Here is a 22,126-nt window from a genome sequence, read left to right as displayed (position 1 = left end):
GGTGTATTCACGAGGACCACCTTCTCCTACCCCACCTGGTGGATTCAACTTTTCTGCGGATGGATGGAGCACTTGTGGATGCCTGGCCGTATTTTCCGGGCTTAAAGGTAGGAAAACTGTTTCTCTATTCTTCCTTTTTTGACTATCTGGTGGCTTTGTTTTTTTTTAAATCGTGACATAGCACGGAGTACGATTATTCCTGAGCTATGCGATTGACTGGAACTGTTTTCTCTTGCCATTTTTGTTGACTCAGTTAGGGTTCATTAAATAACTCGTTTGTTGAACAACTGGAGATCAGGTCTGTTTTGTATGGTCCCACAGCCTTGTCTGTGCTGGGTATAAACAATCGAATTCGATAACTTTTAACCACTTTAAGCAAAAGTGCAACTAGGAAATGGTATGACCAAGAGGGACCTGCCGCCACACCGGCACCTCCTCGTAAATATTTAACGTTTTCCTTTGAAGAAATGTTAGAAAACTCTCATCCAACGTTTTATAAGAAACAACAACAACAACCAAATTACAAATGATAATCGGCGCTCATCAAGTGACTTTATACACACACAGGCAGGCAGGCTGGCTGGCTGGATCTACTTTTATGTCAGACTGTATATAGAAATGCACGTACGGTCGAAGGTGAATTTGTCGTCGTTTTCTTTCTTTTGTGTAATTTTTTTGGGTCGTAAAAAGATGAAAAGGGAAAGAAAGAAGAAGAAGAAGAAGAAGAAGAGACTCAACGACTGGCTTTAATCCCCTTTTTTTAATAGTTTCGACTCTATTACGGCAACGACGCGCCGTGCCAGAACTGCCACACGGCCTCTTCTTCTTCTTCTTCTTCTTCTCCTTATGCAGCCCGAGACGCTAAAAGGAGGGATTGAGGTTGAAGACCCTCGTGTGTTCCACTTTCGACCTCTGCGGCAACAACCGGAGGAACAGCAACAACTTGCTGGCATCTACAGCAGAGCCAGACACAAAAGGGGGGAAGATGGGAAGAAGAAGAAACAAACAGGAACACAACCCCGTTCGTTTGGGTTCGTGTGCAAACGGGCCCGGCACCCATCGTCGTGAGCGCTGCCGAGCTGTCACACACACACATCTCTCCAAAGAGCTGATGCTATCATCTCTCGACTGAATTTGTTTGTTTGCTTTTATTTATCTCCATCCTACTACGTATACATACGTATATGTACGATGGGGGTCTCTTTTGGTGCAGGCCATGCGTGTCTCTGTCGGAGAATGTCGTCCCCATTGCGCCGAGTGAAAATCATTCAATATCTCCGGCTAAACACGTTCAAACAAAAATAGTTGGCGCACGATTTTTTTCTTTTCTCTTTTTTACTTTTTTTTTTTTTTTACACTTTGTGCGTGTCGTGCAAAGGTAGAAGAAAAGAAAAACACCCGGAAGAAGAAGAAGAAGAACGTGATAAGAAAAATGCGTTTGGCTTATTACCGACTCTTAATTTCTCTCTGCGCTGTGTGCTGTCCTCTTGACAGAAAAATTTACACGCACAACTATCAGGTGCTGGGACTATTTATACGAGCGCATAATACAGTTTCCTATATAGCAGTAGGAGCTGGAAAAACTGTGTGTACATGCTCGGCATTGACATCATCACGCAATGGCTAATTAAACATGTCTGCGGGGTAGTTTGGTTTAACGGTCTCGGCCCATTTCTTATTCTTACCTTTTTCGGTTAATTCTTTGGCTGTTGTTGTTGTTGTTGTTGGTTTTTGTTTGGCGTCAATTGCTCCGCAGAGGAGGACGTCTGGAGGCTCTTTTCTCCGCATATAAAAAGAAAGGAGAGAAGAACCCTTGAAATATTTCAATTTCTTCGTTTAAGAGTTGGTGTAGCAACAGTCAAAAACAGTCAGAACCTCTTTGGAGGTAAGCCCATCAAGCGTGTGCGTTCCATGGGGGGGAAACGGTTCATTTGGACGACCAATAAAATAACCGACAAGCAATTATTCGTGAAACAAACGGATTGATAGATCTCCATAAAGAGTAGACAACAAGAGCACAAGATGTTCTTCATAGTCTTATTTTTTACCTTTTTGGGAAAAAAAAAAAAAACAGGTAGAGAGACACTCTGTACATATATTAGAAACAGAGGGCACATTTGTACCGTTGCTCGCAGCCAGCACCTCATATTCTGTCTGAATCCATTTGGGAGGGGGGACGGCGTTTTTTTTTTCTTTCCCTTCGGCGTCGTCGGCGGCGTCTCTTTTTATTTTTATTTTTCAATAAACGGAAGAAGAACAACTCCGTATGCCGGCGTGAGTCTTCTCAGACTTTTTTCCTTCCTCCACCCTCCCTTGTGTGTCTGTTAAACTCCAAAAAGGAACGGATGAACTTTTTTTTCTTGTATTTTTCCACATCGCTCATTTGCTACGCGGTCGCAGACACACACACACACATACACATACACGGCTCCGCTTCTTCTTATGTGTGTGTGTGTACCGTTAGGCGTTGTTATATCCCGGCGTATACGGAGGGGAAAGAAAAAGGGGGCCGCCACCTAAAAGGAGCTGCTCTCACGATCGAATGGGTCTGTGACCGAGATCTTTGACGTCATCATCATAGGAAAGAAAGAAAGAAAAAAGACATACCCGACAACAACAACACGATCTTGTTCTTGAGTCTCAAAACTGGAAATTATATCACATCTAGACTCGAACCAACTAGTAGGAAGATTTTGTCTTTGAGGTGATGGTGAATTCCTGATGGCGGCGACCACCGCCATCGAAAAAAATCTCGGCAGCACCACCGGTTCTGTCTATTGCTTTTTGGTAAAAATGGTTGTTGTCTCCTATAGTAAATGGCGTTGTTGTTTATCCTCATTCTTTCGCCCAGGCGCGTGATTCAGACACATTTATTTTTCCATTCCAGTTCGATTCGACCGGCCAATAGAATCGAACCCGTGTGGTCTCTCTCTCTCCTATAGACCTGGGCAACCTCTGCGATTGGGAATCACGAAATGAGGAGGAAGAATCTTTTCTAAATGGCGTCAGACATTATTTTCTGTCTGCGAACTAATGAAAAATGTGTACCTAACATATTCTAGGCATTTCCTTACGACATGTACGACTCATTCTATCCATTCATTCGATACTTTTCAAGTGTCTTCTCGTCTGAGAAATGCGCCAAAGACGTCGAGTCACGCAGGCCATCAGGTCGGGACCGCTGGTTGCAGGAAGAAGAAGGTCCTGGTTCTCCCATTTTTGTGTGGGTCGGTCAGTCGATGCTGACGGGGTCTTCTCCATGTGTGTGTGTGTCTCTTTTCTTTTTCTAGAGTGTCCTTTTTTTCTCTTGATGGGCAACGCCTGTGCCAGTCCCGGGTGGACACACAACAGGAAAAAAAGGGCCAACTTGTATTCTTCTTTTTTCTCTTATTCATTAAAAGCCATTATTGGGAGGACTGCCGGCCATACAAGGAGTCCCATAGGAGAGATGGCTCTGTGTGTGTTTCATTACCCTCGTGACCAGATAGCCTCGTCCTCCGCAACAGGAGGAGGAAGATTCTTTTTTTCGTGTTTTCTCGTCTTATTTGGGAGAAAAGATTTTTTCTTCTTTCGACTATAATGTAATCATTCGATAATAACTAGGCTCTCTCTCTCTCTGGTATTGGGCGTCCTGTTCGTCCGCCCGTGTGTGTGGGGCGATTACGCAGAGAGTTCGGTTGGATAACGAAGAAATTTCGGGAGAGAAAGAACGAAAATAATATAAGGAAATGGAACGCGGCGGTGCGCGCTCATCTGCCCCCGCTGAGATTTCCTTCTCCTTTTCTTCATCGTTTTTCTTCTTCTTCTTCTTCTTCTTCTTCCTTCCTTTCTCTTTGTCTGCTGTGTACATTTACCGTAGTGCGTCGTTGGTTCGTTCGTTCCTTCCCTCGGCGACTGTTGAATAGAAGAAGCCGCTCGATTGCTCCCACGGTCGACGTGGGATTTACCTGGGCGCTCATCAAAACCAGAAAACAACAACAAAAAACAGAAGAAGAAGAAGCGAACGACCTTGTGTGTGTGTGTGTTTTGCTCGGCGCTGGATGCAATCCAGCGACGCCCACACGCCATTTCAAAGAGGAACGCAATATGCACGCCAAAATGTGCCCTACAGAGATCCTTGGCCAGCCGAACGAATACCTTCGTCCCGACATTTTTTTTTAACTATTTGTAAGAAGAAAAAGGCGAGTACTGTACCTGCCTCATTTTCTGCCTGTTGCGTGACAAGGCGGCGGCCGCCCCGGCCGTGACAGAAATCAAAAGACTCCGACCATCTTCTTCCCCCTAAAGAAAGAAAAAAAAAACAACTGCGTGATTTGTGAGTTTGGCCATCGTCTAACAAAACTGATGGCGAAAAAAGAAGAAGATAATAAGGAGAGACTCGCCAAAGTTGTTTTTTTTGAAAGCGAAAAGAGAATGTGCTGTGTGCGGTGTGCCAGCTCAGCTGACGTCATGCCGACGCATCGGCACAGATGAGGAACGAGTGTGAGCCGCGGCCGACGCGTCTGCTGATTTATAATTCAGGCATTCACTCACGAATCTCTTTTTTGGCATTGACTTATTGTTTCTCTCTTCTCTCATTTCTTGCTGCTCGTTTTATTTTTGTCTTATCCCTCAGACTCTCACTTGAATTGTATGTGTACACTATACAGTCGGTGGTGGTGGTGGCGGTACAAAGACAAAATGATGAGACGAAATAAATAATCCAAACGGGCCAGCGCTTTTATTTTTTGTCCATTTTTCAGCTTTTGTTGTTGCAACTTTTTCTTTCATTAAGACGATCGCCCATATCGTCTCTTTCTCGTATCATCGTCATCCGGGTTCTTCTTATTATTGTTGTAAGCCAGTTGAAGGACGTTAGAGTCTATTATATACGTAGGCAAGTATTTAAAAGAAGAAGAAAAGTCTTGGGGCTCTCGAGCTAGAAGGATGATGATGGCACTGTGCGTCAGGTGTTTTTCTTGTATACAGTGGTGGTCGCAGCTTCAAATCACCTGTACGTATGTACCTTGTGCTGGCAGAAGCGGGAGAATAGGTAGCCATGAAAAGAACATTATGAGCGCAAGGAAATTATCTCTGTTAAAAGAAGAAGAAGAAGAAGAAAGATGCGGCACCGAATGTCTTCTGGGCACGTCATCCAGTGGCAGCTGCTTCTGCTGCTGCTGCTGTGAGGCCTTGGATTTTTCTAGAAAATTACATCACCCCCGTTTCCTCATATACCCACTACGTACTACTATATAATACACTTGATGTGTATTATATTCACCGGGAGGCATATAACCTACAGGGAATTAAACTTACCCCCTTTAGGCCTGGTGCTCGTGATGGGCCATCACCAGTTACACCCTCGATTTCTCCTCGCCCCCCAGCAGACCTTCAATCTTTTTTTGTTTTTTGTTTTTCGTTCGTTCGTTCGTTCTCACCGTCATCATTCTCCCATATAGACACACACTTAAAGAGATGAAGATAATGACTTGGATGCACACAGCAGCTGATAATGAATGCGCAAACACTGCAGGTATATATGCGCAGTGGCCGGGTCGCCTGACGTTTTTTTAATATTTTTAGACGACGGACTCGACTTGCTTGTTTATCTTGTTATCCACTCGGATACTACATCATCTCTGCTGCTGCTTGTTCTTCTTCTCCTTTGTGGAAACGAGATTCCGACCTTTGAGGTTGTTTGTTTGGTTGTTTGGTTGTAGATGTGGAGCTCCGGCTCAAGATGGTCTTGCACGCGGGCAAACGCCTATATAAAAGGACGGACTGTGCTGGAATTGAGGTGACCTACTCCGCTTTTCCACTTCTTCTCCCTCCTGGCTCATCCTCTTCATTTACATTGCAGTCAAAATAACTACACGAAAAAAAAGAGAAAATAAACTGGAGAAAATGGTGGTGGTGGTGGTGGTGGAATGAAACCTGCTGGATGGATGCTGGGCTCTCGACTGACCCCGCACACATCACGGAGGTACACAAAGGAGCATTTGCTCGGGTTATACGGTACTGTGCAAACAACAAAAGATAATACGACGACGAGTCTTATCTCTTCAACTTGTGCATCCAGGGCCAGCAGCACATATTAGTCTCAAAAAAGAAAAACGAGGTCTAAAGAAATGACAATAATAAGCACAGAGAGGGGGGAGAGAGAGAGCTAGGATATTTTCTACGGATCAGTGGCTGCTGTGAATGGCTGGCAAACGATCGAATATCATTCAAAAGGTGAAGAGACTGGGGCATACATCTATAAGCTGCTGGGCGGTGGAAGCCACAAAACAGCTGTGCCAGGCGACTTGATGGTTATATAGTGGCATAGGTTCTATTCACATTTTCCCCTTTGTGTTGTTCAGAATTCTTTCTTTTTTTTAGTGCTGCCTGGATGGTTGACAGTCTCCTTTTTTTTCCTTGTTGAACGTCACCTGGGCCCGGCCGCTATACAAACTTTGTGGAAGAGAAGAAGGGACACGACGATGGATGTCCAAGTGTCAACTGGAGATCTTTTTCTTTCTTTCCGTACCGTAGAAATGCGCAGTTTCAACTCCCCTCGTCTTCCACCCCAAAAAAAGTTTCCATCTCTTTTTGAGAAATAAAATAAAATGTTCCTCTAATCTTTTCGTGTACATCCCAGTTTTCCGAGCGATAAGATAAGAAAGAAAACTGGCAAAGAAAACAGCCCTTTTTCTTCCTTGTGGGTGCGACGACCCAGTTGTGAAAAAAATGCCATTTTTAAGTCTGAATACATTGAAATCGGAATTTATTTTATCTTCGAATTGCAAAAAAAAAATTACAAAACAGAACCCAAGGGTGGAACAGGCGAATTAATAAACATGGAAAAAAACAAACAAACAAACGAAATGAAAGAAAAAAAATCTCTGGAAAAATAAGGGGCGGAAGTGGGTACACAGTCACAACGAGATTATTTATTACACACACGTTCGCGTTTTTTTCTTTTTTAATTCTTTTAAATTAAGTACAAAATGTCTATCGTCTGGTTGTGATCCTTTCCCTTTTTCTTTTTTTTTTCTTTTTAAATCTACAAAAAAGTTTTGACTCTCATGACACGAAATTCAGAAGAAGAAAAAGAAACAACATCAGGACAAGAATCCACAAGAAACCAAATTTTTCACGACCTTCCGGGCGATTCACGACCGCCAAATGTTGTGTAGTAAATTTATTTTATTTTTTTAAATTCTAGTGGCATTCGTTATATTATTAACGTTAAAGGTTTTTTTTGGGGGGGGGGGGCTAAAAAAAAAGAAAATTTCAAAATGGAACCCGGAAACAAACAGAAAATCTGGAAATGGAAGCAAACGGAGAGGGACATTAGCGAGCAGAAACAAGGTCACAGGCAAGAAAATGTTGTTGTTACAGAAGGTGGTTGTGTTGTTGTTGTTGCTGTTGTTGTTACAGGTGGTAGAAGATGGTGTGCTTCTTGGTTGTTGTGTGGCTGCTGCTGGATCCATTTCCGGTGGCTGTATTGAGCAGGTGGTGGTTGGATCCGGAGTGACGGCGCCGGCCCGGAATTTCCCGTTTGAGTCCGGACGTTCGGCTGGAACTGGAGGGAATCACGTCGGCCACCACCGTCGGGTGCAAGTTGATCTTCAACGGCGATTTGACGTTGTTGCCGCCGCCGTGCGAGCGGTTGTTGTTGTTGTTGTTGCGCTGGTCGCTGCTGCTGGCCCGGCCCCACAGTAGGTCAGTGAGGGAACGGGGTCGATGCAGCTGGAACAGCCGGTGCTGGGAGACGGGCGGGGCCGAAACTTGTCGCATGTAATGATGTTGTTGGTGGTGTTGCTGGGAATGGTGGAGCCGCTGCTGACTGCCGGCCGGAATGTGGTGGTGGTGGTGGGGTGAGCGGACGGCCGCCGATCCCGCCGATCCGCCCGAACAACGACCGCCGCTCTGGCTGGACCCCAGCGTGTCCGAGTCGGCGGCCGAGTTGGCCAGCAGGAGGTTGGTCATGGACTTGTATCGGATGTTGAAGAGCGGCGACGGAGTCAGCGACTGTTTGCTCTCGGCCGGACTCAACATGCCCGGCGAGCGGTGCTGGATCACGACGGCCGGATTCTTGCTGTACAGTCTCTGACCGGCCGACACCGAAGGAGCCACCCCGCCGCTGGCCAGGGCGCTGCGTTGCCGGTACATCCGCGGCTTGGCCACCGGTTCCGGCGACGAGTTGACCGTGATGGTCACCGTCGTCGCTGCCGCTGCCGATGGCGAGTTGAGGTTGTTGTCCGTCTCTTTCTCACCCACTGCCGGGCAGCTGGCGACCTCTTTACTGTAGCTGTTGATCCGGTTCCGGTGGGTGGGAATCGTCTCCAGCGGAGGTGGGACCGGCTTGACTTGTTGATTGATGGCCTTTGTTGGCTGTTGTTGTTGTAGGTTGTTGTGATGACTCGGGTTGTTGTTGGATCCGTTTTTATGGCTGACGACTTTGTTGTAGAGGTTGCGGCGCTGCTCCGCCTTCCGGCCGCTGGCCAGGCGGTTGGATTCGTTGAAAATGTCGTACGTCGACGTCGACGTCGTCGTCTTCAAATTCTTGGGCAGCGGAGCGAAGCCGCGGATGTAGTCGTAGATCTGGTCGATCTCGTCGTACTCGGCCGGAAGCTCCTCCTCATCCGCATCCAGGCCTTCCTCCCCTTCCGGCAGCTCCGCCGTCAGCGAGTGATGCAGGCCGCCGCCGCTCATCGAGTTATCCAGCAGTCCGGAATTCTTGTTTTTGTGGCTGCCGCTTCCGCCGTGACCGGTGATGGACTGGATGAGGTCGGACGTGCTGCGCCGGAGCGGGGCCAAGAGAAGCGGAACGGGCACCCGCCAGTGCTGGCCGTCGAAGCGCAGGTTCTTGCTGAAATGGGCGTCGTAGACTTGGATGCGATCCGACAAGAGTCCGTACTGGTGGAGGCAGCGCTCCGTCATCCGGGCGAACTCTTTGGAGGCCTTGAGACTCTGCCGGTTGACGGGCAGCTGGAGCTTGAGCGAAACGGACGGCGGGATGATGACGACGCCCGGGCCGTCTGGCGACGTCTTGCCTTGGTTGACGCCCAGCGGCATGGCCACGATCATCTCCTCGCGGAAACTGGCCAGCAGCCGCATCTCGTAGCAGAATTGCTGGCCGATTTTCAGGCCGGCCGGCGGGCTGCCCGACACCATCCGCACGGTCAGCGGCAGTCGCTTGTTGAGCAGCGCCCGGATCCGGTGGACGCCGCTGATGCCCTGCTGGTTGTCCTCCTTGGCCACGACGCTGAACTTTGCCCGCATGTCCAGCGGCAGGTAGACGTGGTCGCCCCTCGAGTCCAGGCAGTGCAGGAAGCGCTGGCCGGACGAGATGGAGGAGGAAGGAGACGACGACAAACTGCCGCCGCTGCCCGTCACTTCGCCCACCAACACGAGCAGCTCGCCGGCCGTCAAAGTCCGCGAGCGCTCGGTGATGTTGACGTGCTGGCCGTCGGTCGACTTGTGCGTGTTGGCCTCTGTCGACTGCTGGTAAAAGACTTTGAGGTTCTGACGGACGAGGCAGGAGTCGGGGAACTTGCGGGCCAGCTCGGTCACCGACTCGATGCCCCTGACGGCCCGCCCGTCCTCGTTGAGAATTTCAAAGTAGCCGTCGAAGGTTTCGGGTATGGCCAATTTGGGTCCGACGTTGACCGTCTTGTGGTTGTCTTTGAATTTGAGGCACTGGACGGCCAGCCGGAGACTGGCGCCGGCCGAGGCCACCAGGGCCGTCGACGACAGAGACGGATTGGGCAAGGAGGGTGCGCCCAGGCCCAGGTAGGAGCCCTTGACGATGCGGACCAGTTGCGGCAATTCGCCCGACTTGACGACGTCGTGCAGGTAAACGTGCGGCGACTCGTCCGTCTGCTGCCCGCAAGAGCCAGAACTCTGTCCGCCGCTGCTGCTGCCACTCCACCTGGCCGTCGTCAACAGGATGGCTCCATCTGATCCGGCCATTTTTTCTTGTCTCTTTTTTCTCTTCTTCTCTCACGAAAAAAAAAAAAAATCCACGACCACCACACCGCACGTCGTTTTTTCTTTTTTTCTTCTGGGGGCCGGCCGCACGATCTCACGAGTTCAACGACTCGTCACCATGCGGATTACCCTGTCGGGAGTAAGAGAGAGAGAGAGGCTAGGGTGGTATAATCGATCACTCACCAAACACTCGTCTTTCAATCATCATCATCATCATCATCTTCTAGTGAAAATCTCGCCCAAAATGTTTGTCTTTAATTTTTCACGAATCCTATTTTTTGGCACCGTTCAACTCATTCACGAAAGAAACATTTTTGCACGTTTCACTTGCACAAACTCACGTCGAAATTTTAAAAACTTTTATGTTGAAAACAGACAGGTGAGTTGTGTGTGTACAGGAAGAGAAGAAGGAAAGAGAGAGAGAGAGATAGAGAGAGAGAAAAAGGGGGAGGAAAAAGGAAAAGAATAGCAGCAGCAGGTTGGTAGAGAGAGAACTATCTGAGAGGACGGCCGCCAGCCAACTAACGGACTAACCGCGACCGAGGCCAGCTATATACTACTGCTGCACTACACAGCACTGCAATCGACTTATTTTTTTTTCTTTCTTCTTCATACCAACGGCAGAGGGAGAGAAGTGGTATGGGGGGGGGGGGGAGAGAGACAGGTAGATTTCGCTTCGGGCGGGATTGAAGCCCGAGCACCTTCATCACGGTCATCCGCCCCTTGCGGGCGGCCCTCCCTTCTCCCGCCATTCCTTTTATTTTTTTATTTTTTAATTTTAATTTTTTTGTGATTTCGTATTTTTCCTGGCCAGACCGCCGAAATGAAAAAGAAAAAAGAAGGTCCTCATCATCACCACCACCACCACCACCGCTGGTTACGCTTGTGTAGAGAGAGACGCTGTCGTTCAACTCTCAAGTACGAATAGATCCCGACCTTGTCTAGCGCTCAAGTCGATTTTTTGTTTTCCCCCCTTAACTGGCGGTTTGGATATTGGCCATCACGGCCGCAACCAAACCCCCAACGATCCGTTGAGAGCTGGACGGAACCCTGGAGGACGTTTCCAGTCGATCGTAGGTATTACCGAAATATGTAAGCCAATATGTGAGACGATCGCAAGGTTTTCATTCGTACGCCGGCGGATTATTTATGAAACGAGTTGCGTATTTTAAAAAGAAGAAGAAGAAGAAGCAGAGGCCAAATTGTTCCGTTTTCTGCACTGAATGGCGTCGAGGCAAATGACCGGCTATTATTATAAAGCGTCGGCTGCTGCTGCTGCTGTTGATGATGGCCGAGGAAAATAATTGCGTTGGCCAAAAGATCCAAAAAAGCGGCGAAATGGATCGCCGACATCATTAGGAAATAGTATCAGCGGTGGCTCACATCCACATGAATAAATATCGGCCGTCTGGATTGCCTCTAACAAATTTGCGTCGACTAATAAGGAGGGACGCCATTATTCCCGCGTGGAACAATCGGGACCTGTGTGTGTGTGCTGGAACACGACGAAAAAAAAAAAGGACACGAGCATAAAAACGACGCTGAACAGAGTTTATTATTAAAAATAAACAAGGAAGAAGAATGGCTAGTCTATACGATCCCATTATTATTATTCCCTCTCGGCTTCCAACCGGGTCCTGGAGGGGTCTCATTGTGTCGGTCTAAACTTCATTTTCTGCGGGTTTCGTGCCAATTTTGGCTTTTTTCTTGTCACTGTCATAGGGTGTGGCTTAGTGTTGTTTGATTAGACCAACTATTAGATATTCAAATTCAAATAATCCCGATTCGTAAAGCAATTTTTGTTTGTTTTGTTTTGTTTTTGAGCGGTTTGGTTTTAGGGGGTTGGGGGTGGTGGTGGTCGATTTTTAATTTCGATCGATATCTTAACAAGCAATCCACCACTCAACCGCACCAAATCCATGGACCCCACTTTTTTTCCCCATTCCGCTATAGGACCTAAAAATCTGAAATAATTCAGGCATATATAGTTTTCTACTCCGGATTCATCTGTTTTTGCAGACATTAAATATTCCCTGCCGTTTGGGAGATATTTAATGTTAAAGTTTAGGTTTTTTCAAATTTTAATAATTTTGGTGGGTCTTTGGTATCGCTTTTTGGGAAAATGCTAACCTTGAAAAAAAAACAAATTCTCCCAAAAGTTAGCTCGGCCATCCCTCAATACCAATCCAAAAGGAATTTACATTCCGGATTAGATTGGCCGAGTTATTCCCAATCTAGTAAAGTGTAATTTTGACCAGTTTCCCACCCAGCCTAGTCGCCATTTTTTATTACTCTCTCTCGCGTTCCTGGCGGATTTACTAGATTGGGAATAACTCGGCCAATCTAATCCGGAATGTAAATTCCTTTTGGATTGGTATTGAGGGATGGCCGAGCTAACTTTTGGGAGAATTTGTTTTTTTTTCAAGGTTAGCATTTTCCCAAAAAGCGATACCAAAGACCCACCAAAATTATTAAAATTTGAAAAAACCTAAACTTTAACATTAAATATCTCCCAAACGGCAGGGAATATTTAATGTCTGCAAAAACAGATGAATCCGGAGTAGAAAACTATATATGCCTGAATTATTTCAGATTTTTAGGTCCTATAGCGGAATGGGAAAAAAAAGTGGGGTCCATGGATTTGGTGCGGTTGAGTGGTGGATTGCTTGTTAAAAATGGCCAATTCGAAGAGTGTCGTCTGCTTTTTCGATTTCAAAAGTTTCGACAAAGACAAAAGAAAGAGACGAAGTTCAAGATTACTTAAGAAATCGAAACGATTATTTTTTGGAAACGTACACACGTGGCTGCACGAAAAAGAACATAACAAATAAAACTACATAACTGTGGTCGTCGTGTTAACTCTGGTCGCATCTCTTTATAAAATCACTTCATACACACTCCATGCTTTTTAGAGAAGGTAAATACCAAGAGTTGAAATAGAATGAGCTTAAATAGAAGTGATTCATTCCAAATTTGTGAAATGTTAGTGCTTGACTGGCATTTATCATAAAACCATCCTGTCGATGCATGGCAGGTTGTTTGCTCAATGTAACCTTTTCTTTTTCTTTTTTTTTCAGATTTGAGGCTGAGCCAGCCATCGTGGTAAACAGTGTGCCAATGTTGCTTGTGAATTGGTATTGACCTGTCAACAGCAACCATCTCACCATCATCACCACTTGCTGGGTAATGATTTTTGATACTTTTTATTAACCTGTCACCTGATAGGTATTTTAATGATGCATAAGTGTATTACATGGAAACCTTCAATTCCCTTGTTCATGAACAATCATGGTTTACCCACTGTGCCATTTTTAAGTTTTCCAAACTTGTTGTTTCTGTCAAAATTTTTCGTAACCCATTTTTGATTTTGCATTTAGATAAACAACATCCCGTTTGAGTTGGAGAACCTACCCAGGATGTCGGTCGAGTTACGGATCTTTTCTTCCCCTTTCTTGAAATGTCCACGTGTACACCCATGTGAGTTTGGGGGTATTCACGAGACTTTTCCTATCCCACCCGGTGGATTCAACTTAACTGCAGATGGAACACTTGTAGATGCCTGGCCGTATTTCCCGGGCTTAAAGGTAGGAAAATTGTTTCTCTATTCTTCCTTTTTTGAAAACTATTTGGTGGCGTTGATTACAAATCGTAAACAAGGAAGAAGAATGGCTGGTGTCCCATCCCATTATATAAAAAACAAAAACTTGCGGGAAAATTAGGCGACGTGGGGGGAAAAAAATTCACGTGACGTAACAACAGGCACACAACAACAACAGAACATAGAAACGATAAAAAAAGTGTGACCGTTTCTTCTGATCTCTCCTGCGGGGTGTATAGTAACTCCCGCGTGTAATAATTCCGCTTAGGGCCACAACATGCAAATGTCGAGCGTCGTAGATGTAGAACGTTGGGTTGTATTGTGTCGGGAAAGAAGCGTGACCGCAATCGGGAGCGAGATGATATTACTCACTGGCACTGCTGCTACCATTTCCTACTTTACTCGCCTGTTGTTGCGTTGCTTCTTTGTTACCTTTTTTTATTTGACGTGAAAGATATTTGAATATTTTTTTTTGTGGCCTTAAAGAAAAAATGTTGGACTTGACGTGGCGGGAAAGAAAAAAAAAACTGGTCCAACCGACAAATCCAGTTTTGTTTTTTCCCTACACGCTAGCAAACAGTAGCGATTTTTCGCCAAAATGCCGAGCAATCACATTTTCCAAGTGTTTTCTTTCATCTAAATCTGTCACAACACTTGGTATAGCGCCTTATCAATGCCGAGGAATTTCTTTTTCCAACCCATTTTTCACATTTTTGCTGTTCTTCTATTAAGGTTTTTTTATTCCCACCGCATTTAATGACCAAAATTGTGCAGCCTATCTGGGCGGGAAAAAAATCAAATTTGAAAAAAGTTTCTTTTTTTTTTAAATAAAAAAACGCCCAGTGTATCGTGAGAAACCGGTACAAGGTTACGTGCGGTCATCATCGTCTTCTAAGGGTGGTTACAGAAAAATAAAAATCGATCCTTGTGTGTGTACGTGTGTGTGTCTATTCGTTCTCATTTTGGGTTTGCTACCCCCCGAACGAGAAGAAGAAGATGGTCATCATCATCCCTGGCGAATATAAGTATAGCTTATGGGCCACTATATAGTTTCGGCCGTCATTAGAGACGGACAGAGACACACACAGGAGTTGTATGGTGTGTGTGTGTGTACTGCGGGCGAGCAATAATCACAAGACGGGGGCCCCTCCTTGTGTGTCGGCACACGCACCTATTTCGCTTTTTTTTTCTTCTTCCATCTATTTGTGCTGGCCGGCATGAATAGACACACACACAAGACACAGCACGCGCTGCTGAGGGCCCGACACAGGTGCGCAGGGTCGTCTTGTAATGGCCAAGATATTCCATTCCGCATGGAATATAATAGAAGAAGGAGAGAGAGATGGATGTACGTACGCAAGAGTAGAGCGTCTGTGTGTGTTATTTACGCCGTACCCTCATCTCGTCGGCAGATGCGCAACGAATTAAAAGAATCTCCTTTCGGCGAATCGGTCCCAAAAAAAAAGATGGAAAACCTTGGAACAGGTTTTGTTATTTTTATTTTATTTTTTGAAGAGCGCGCCCAAAAATATCCCGCCACAACGAATCACAGCGCAAACATTTCGGATAAGATGATGGACTATCGCGAGTCGTCGTTATATACGTGTATGTCATAGTGTCGTTCTTTCCGGCTCGTCAGCAGTGTGGGCTCATATCAAACTGCGGTCACCGGTAAAATTATAACGACGCACTTCCATCACCGGAACAATGGCCGTAAACATGTCGAAAAAGAAGAAAAAAAAAACCGACCGGCAGATTTTGTTTTGTTTTCTTTCGCGTTTACCAACAACGGGACTTTGTTTGGAAATAATTTTTTCTCTCTCTCTCTCTGGCTCCTACTCTACTGCAATTATAATGCTGGGCTGGTGAATTCCGGATGCGGATATAACCCCCTCGTTTGCTGTCCGCCATATCTTTTGTGTTTTGTCATTGTTCTATAGCCTCGTTTTTTTTCGTTAAATTCCTGTTGCCTTTCGGGTTTATCACGTTCGAATTTGGATGTAGGAAAAAAAGAACTGGGGGATTTTTTTTTTTTTTGTTGTTGTCCGTTCGATCGGCGGCCGGATGTACACGTTGCGCCACTGCTCCGAAATTGCCCCACGGATCCCATAGGACAACAAGTTTTTCTCGTTGGTTTTCTTTTAATTATATTTCCAACTTTTTTTATTTGATTTGGTTCCCCCCGTTGTCGGTTACATCGTTTTCGTTTCAGCGGCTAGAGAAATGCGCGTTGCATGTTTCCGACTACGGTCCTGAACCAATGACCCACTTCGACCCGGGTCCAAAAGAGCGTCTGCTGCGTCTCTTCTCGACGGAATCGGGAAATCGCAGAGACGGGAATAGCACAGGCGGCACGGGCACGACCAGAGCTCTCAGCTGTGGAGTAGGTCACAACGTGAAGCGACTAACCAAATAAATTATTCCGAGCAGTTAAAGAGGATACAATCAGAGAAGAAGAAAAAAAAATTGCGTTTATATAAGGAGAACGAGATTTGACCCCCCCTCCTCCACGCCCATCTCTCACGCCTTCAATTCCGTATCGGGAGAAATAACAGAATACATAAGCCGGAAGGAGAATGTGCTGCATACATTTTTTAGCTTTTCTATTTCAAATTCGCCGATGTCCTTAATTGTATTCGTTCCTTTTTTTGTCAATCACGAAAGCCGATCGCAGTTATGCGCTGTGTGTGCGTGAGCCACTGGCGATAACCGGTAACCCTTGAACACGCGGGAAAAAAAAATCAAATAAGGCGGCCACTATAGCTGGGGGTGCCACGCCTTTTCTATCAATATGGCCAGCTGACGCGGAACGACGTACACAGAAAGAAGGGAAAAGAATTCCCGGCCACACTATCTAGATTTCGATTTTTGTGTCTAAATATTTTTTTAAAAATCGGACGAAGGAAAATCAAACCGCGCCAGGGTTCACGACCGCCGGGCTCTGCCGGAACTCGGGAGAAAGGCGGTGACATTCCTATTGCGCCACCCAAAAAAACGGGCAACCAAAAAATCTCACGAAATCTACAGAGTGGCAACCAGTGCCAGGTGATATTGCAATTGGTGACGTCAGATCCTCCAAATAGCCAAAAGTCCCCCCATCTCCTCAAAGAATTTCGAGAAGAAAAAATAAAGATGATTCAAAACGACCATCGGGATCGTGCAATGATGACGAGTTTATCGTTCAACAATTTCAGGGTTACACGGTATAGAAACAGGACGCGTTCAACGACCGCCAGCACTATACACACATACATCTAAACATACGTTGGGAAATGGTTTTATTTCTGTACATGTGTGCCTTTATCGTTTCCATGCATCAGGATAAATCAAAATGCTGCCGACGAATTAATTCATGCGTCGCTTTTTTTCCCATTAAATCAGGACTGCACTTTTCTGTCTTTCGATCCGGTTTTCCCCTTTTCCTCGAGTTGTATAGCACGACGGGAAAAAGTTCCCCAAAACGAAAAAAGGAAAAGTGGATGACGAGATTATATCCTGGATCCATCAGCGCAGCCGTTGCATCATGGACGGTCTTTTGAGCTGAGCTATTCGCTATAGTATACGACTCGTCTTTTCTTGTTGGCTATCGCGTTGATTTGATTTCTTGTTCTCGGCTTTTCTTTTCATTCCGGCTAGCCCTTTTTTCAGGTAATTAGATCCCGCAGTGAGACATTCCCATTCACAGTTCAGGGCAGAAGCAGCAGCAGCCGGATTCTATGTGCTGATGCATCGGCCGGCCAGCAATTATGCACGATTTGACCAACAACAGCGACCGAATAATCATGGAGAACTCTGTCGAATAAGAAGAGAAGAGAATGGTAAAAAAAAAAAAAAAAAAACATTTCACGGATGGCTGCCCATTTGGCTTATCCGCAATCCTTTAGTGAGTGGAATGGGTGCGATGATTGGATGCGGCCTGTTAACGATACTCGAACTTTTGGGGGTAATTAAAGCGCAACCGGCCTTGACTTTCACTCGATTTCTTACAAAACAAAACAAAACAGAATGAACATTGAAAGTCAATGAAAGAAAACTGAACTGAATGAAAAAGTTTTCCAGACATTTCCCCCCCCCCCCCCCCCCCCCCCAACGTCCAGCAGGAAAAAAACAAAAACAAAAAATGATTGTTCTGTGTGTTGCGGAGACTGAATTTTCTGGCCGTCTTGCTGGAGAATGACAACCGGCTCACAGCCCAAAATATCTCGGACAGATGGAAAAATAGCAATAAAAGTAGCCCAGAAGAAACAACCAACTCGAAATTGTTTATTCATTCCTTGGGGCGCATCGTCTAGCAGCACCCGTGTCGGTCCGAGACTTTTTGAATGCCGACTTTGAAATGATATTCATTTTCATGTTATGTTATAGTAGAGTCTATTCTACTAGAAGCGGTAGTGCCATTTTGAATTTTAAGAGTTGTTTTTCCTTCTTCGTTCGCTAATTTCTATTCATATTTTACATCAGCTGCTGGGATGTAAAGAAGAAGAAGAAGAGGGGGGGGAGCAATAGGTACGAGCAGGTATATACGAGGTTCGGTCGGGAGTGCAGCGATGGGTTGCACGAAGTTGAACTCTCTTCTCTCTTGTCATGCCAATGAACGACAGCTCCGAAAGAGGCGTGTCTACGTCTTTTTTTAACGTCTAGATGCACTTCACGTGTAGGTTCTCAAATCAAATGGAATGAAAGTCCTAAACTATGTATGTGCGGTGCTCTTCTGGAGCATGTGTTATAAACTATGTCGGAGTTGAAACTGGAATGGAATCAAAATAACCCAAAATGGAACTCTGAAATCACGCGGGAGGCAGCTAGCTATTAGGAGCGTAACAACTTTCTCTTCTTCTTTATAGTATGGCCCCCTCTTCCGCACATCAGCGCAGGTGCTTCCGTCATCCGAAAGAAGATGGAACACCGACAAAATAATAATGTCTTTAAATCGTCGTAAAAAAAAACCAGTTAGATTTTGTTCTAGAGTCAGTTAAGGAAAGTCTGCTTATATGTTTTAGGGTTTCCGATGTAATTGTGTTATTACCGCCGAGTTATTACAGATTTTCTTTTTGATAAATGTAAGAAGAAATGTGTATTTCTTTTTCTTTCTTTCCTCGCTGACTCGATTCTTTTTGAGCCCCATTTGCTGGCTTGGCCCTTGTGCGTTTCGACTTGACAATGAACTGTTAAACCGGCTCGATGGCGCCACATCACGCGCGCGCGTGTCTCTCTCTCTCTCTCTCCCACCCGTTCTCTTATTTCCCGGACGAAATAAACGGATCGAGAAATTGTTGAGCATGAAAAATCTTCTGAGAAAATATCAAATGCACTCCAACTTTTTGGAGGCTATTATAATAGTACTTCTTCTTCTTTTTTAGAGTGCCTTTTGTGTGTACACCCGAGGAAGTTATGGGAAAAGGGCAATTTGGATGTACTAGAAATTCCCATCAACTCAGAATTCTATTCCAGAGTTTCCGTTGGTCTTTCAATTGGGAACGGCCAGCAGTTTTCCCTTTCTGTTGACAATTTTCGTGAATAATGGACGAGTCAACTTTCAGTGTATCACCGGAACAAGCACAACTGTGAGTAGTGTATATATAGTCTAGAACACTGAAATAAAACAAACACTCTCTCTTTCTTTTCTCTATTGTCCGTCCAAACTCTCTCTCTCTCTCCCTACAACTTATTTTTGTTTATTATTCCTCCTCCGCTTCCGTTCCGAAATAAAAAAAAGTTACGAACAATATCATTTTTTTCTCGACTCGATAATAATTGAAGAGAGGGGTGGAATAGATTGATATGAATGAAAACTAAAAGACGTGAAACGTGAAAGCGGCCTCGGTTATTTGACTCTTGAGACGAACGGCGTGTATATACGGTTCACGGTTTCCAGGTGGGTAGGACAGGTGACCATGGACGAGGCCATCCACTATCTCTTTCTTTCTTCCAGCCATACCTCGGCTGCGCTTATAGCTTGCATTTATTATTCAAATCAAAAGTTATTCTCGAGAATTCTTTTTCGGTCCAAAAGAATGTTAAGGACGAACACATAGATTTGGTTCGATTACGTGTGTATCCATGCAAATCCATGCAGAGACAACCACACACACGCGAATGACGGAGTCGCTGGATCCATTTTTATTTTTGGTGCGACCTGCACGAACTCTAAATACGGACGCAGAGGTCAAGTGATTTGATTAGCCATTCAAGGCAATCCACTTGACGACGTGTTGTACTTGCACTAAAATACCACGCGAATTTTAGTTGGCATCTCTTTCGCGGGTGCCTTGGATAACTTAGCTTCCTCCTCTTTGGTTATTGTTGAGCTTGGTATAGTTGATGGATCTTTTGCGTCAAGAGCCGGCAGTGCTTTTATTGTTACGTACTCCAGAGGACACGATTTATAATGTATTCATAATCTGAATACTGTCTAATATACATATTTCTATCGAATCAATCCCGATCTTGTTTTTTTGTTGTTTCCTCTGGGGTTTTCCATCTCCAGGTCGTTCGTCCCCTTTCATCATCAACATGTTTATTCATGAGAAAATCTGTGTAGACCGGTGACGAAAAGGAAATACTTAAGTTATTATTTTTTACTACGGCGACGACGACACTGCGACAGGTTTTTAGTTTTTTTATCACATTTCTAAAATAGTCCTTGGCAGATTGGGTTCCCAAAGTTTTATATCGGTTGCCCTTCAAAAACTTGCAGCGCATATTCAAATCAAAATTCATTTACCAATTTTTTTTTTTTAAATGCGCCAAACTTAATATACTGGTTTATACGTAGTCGCTATCTAATAATCTAAATGTCTTATTTATTCATTCGTATGAGTGATGATACATTTATGCGATATCGTCCATTTCCAAATGAGAAGTTGCGCATCGTGCGACAGCTCCTGAATTTCATCATGGGTGGATTTGTCCACGTCGTCACAAAGCCATTTGCGTCCGGCGATAGAAAAATGACACTCGCTCGCACGCACGCGGCGGAAAAAGAAGCCAAAAAGGCAATTACCGAAATTCCTGTCTCATCCAATGCCCGAGAAAAAAATCCCGTCCCATCTGTTTTGTTCTTTCTTTTGGTTTTTTATTTTTAAACTAAATTTCGAAAAAAAAAAAAAACGAAATAAAATGACAAACAAAAGTTATCGGACGCGTCCCCTCGGGACGATCGTATACGTCCAAACACGTAGGTAATAATCATTATTTATTTCTATTTCTGCTAGACGGCAGTTGCTTGAAACAAAACAAAATAATTTTTGAAAGAAAAAGCAGTGCGTTTGTCGCAGGCTCACGAAAACTCTATAAAACACTTTTTTGTTTTTCTTTTTGTCTTTTTGGTTTTCCGCTCCTCTTCTCACGCCGGTCAAAAAAGCTCGGCTCACGCTTTGCTGGACACCCGAAATGTCGTCGTCGACGACTGAGCACAGGTGATCGAAACCAATGTTATGTTTGTCTATATGTACGACGAGTTGTATTTGTCTGAGATTTAGGCTGTCTGATTTTAACTCGATTTTTTAACATTGAATTATTTTTTCGTGTTTTCCCTTTTTGTTGGTTGGTTTTTAAAGAAATAAAGAAATTGAGATTCAAGAACGAAAGGCCAGAGGTGTTTAAATGGCCCTTTGTTCCGCAATGTTGACGTTTTTTCATCCGCCGGATAGTTTCCGCTTTTCTTAAAAAAAAAAAAAAAAAAACTGTGTGCGGATCGTTTGTTGTTATTTCAACGTCCTGTTTTCTTTTGGTGTCGCTATTTGAGATGTTAGTAGCTATTCAACTGGGGAAGCAAGCTAGATAGGCTGGATGAAAAGATTATTCAGCGCGGTAGTTAATCCGGTTAACGTTCAAATGCAGCCAGGTGGAAGGTGTGTAAGCCCAAGAAATCCATTGGAGGACACAGTGAAAAATGTGTTTTTTTTCAAATCGAATTTGTGAGCTTACCTTTTTTCTTTAACTCCGTTATTTTCTGTTATTCCAATCCTTAAATTTTCCTTTTTTTTATTTTCATGGGTGATGGGAGCGGCGGGCCAGGTGATACGTCTGTTTGTACTTTAGGTTCCTGACACACAGAAAGAGCTGCTGCTGCTGCTGCTGCTGCTGGGCTCACCAAGGTCCAGTTGGACACGAAAGGGACGAGCTGGGCGTGTATCAACTAATAACGAGTTGCTGCTGCTGCTATACAGCCAAAGAGTATGTGTGTGCTTATATCCGGCGAGAGAGACGTCTGCGGATGCGGTACACACACACACACTGTCGGAGGGGGCGAGGAAGGGATGTGTGTGTGTGTATAACAACAACAACAGACACACAAGAGAAACGACCCTTATTTCCGACGATGGCTCTGTCGCTATTGACTTTGTGTTCCTAGAGAGCCGGCCCCAACACAATGGATGATCCACTCTCACTTTTCGATTGTCCGAACTTGTTGTTCACCATTGCCGGCCATCAGCACTCCCGTTTCCCTCCCGTGTCGTCGCCATTGACGAAAACCAAAGCCAAGAACAAAATGACAAAGAACAAGAAAAAGGACAACATTTTTTCGTAATTGAATTTCTCTTTCACGTCAATTGAAAGTGAATA

General features: G+C 44.9%; 1 protein-coding gene and 1 long non-coding RNA gene across 2 annotated transcripts; one reads left to right on the top strand and one right to left on the bottom strand.

The window, feature by feature from the left end:
* The first annotated feature begins 65 nt into the window (after positions 1–65).
* On the top strand, positions 66–21,694 carry LOC124328807. The gene is made up of 4 exons (XR_006916492.1): positions 66–107; positions 13,038–13,143; positions 13,338–13,544; positions 21,602–21,694. It is a non-coding gene; the product is annotated as an uncharacterized LOC124328807 (long non-coding RNA).
* Positions 6,732–10,528, bottom strand: LOC124328712. Its single transcript, XM_046787530.1, has one exon. It carries the CDS (start codon positions 9,940–9,942, stop codon positions 7,399–7,401), a length of 2,544 nt encoding a protein of 847 aa, XP_046643486.1. The 5' UTR covers positions 9,943–10,528; the 3' UTR covers positions 6,732–7,398.
* Positions 21,695–22,126: the final 432 nt, after the last annotated feature.

This window comes from Daphnia pulicaria, chromosome 3 (genome assembly GCF_021234035.1).
Source record: "Daphnia pulicaria isolate SC F1-1A chromosome 3, SC_F0-13Bv2, whole genome shotgun sequence".
Lineage (NCBI taxonomy): Eukaryota > Metazoa > Arthropoda > Branchiopoda > Diplostraca > Daphniidae > Daphnia > Daphnia pulicaria.
The sequence above is the reverse complement of the archived record's forward strand: the minus strand, read 5'-3'. Positions and strand labels throughout refer to the sequence as shown.

Excerpts from the sequence above, each read along its gene's own strand:
- LOC124328712 (XM_046787530.1), bottom strand. The coding sequence starts at position 9,942 with ATGGCCGGATCAGATGGAGCCATCCTGTTGACGACGGCCAGGTGGAGT.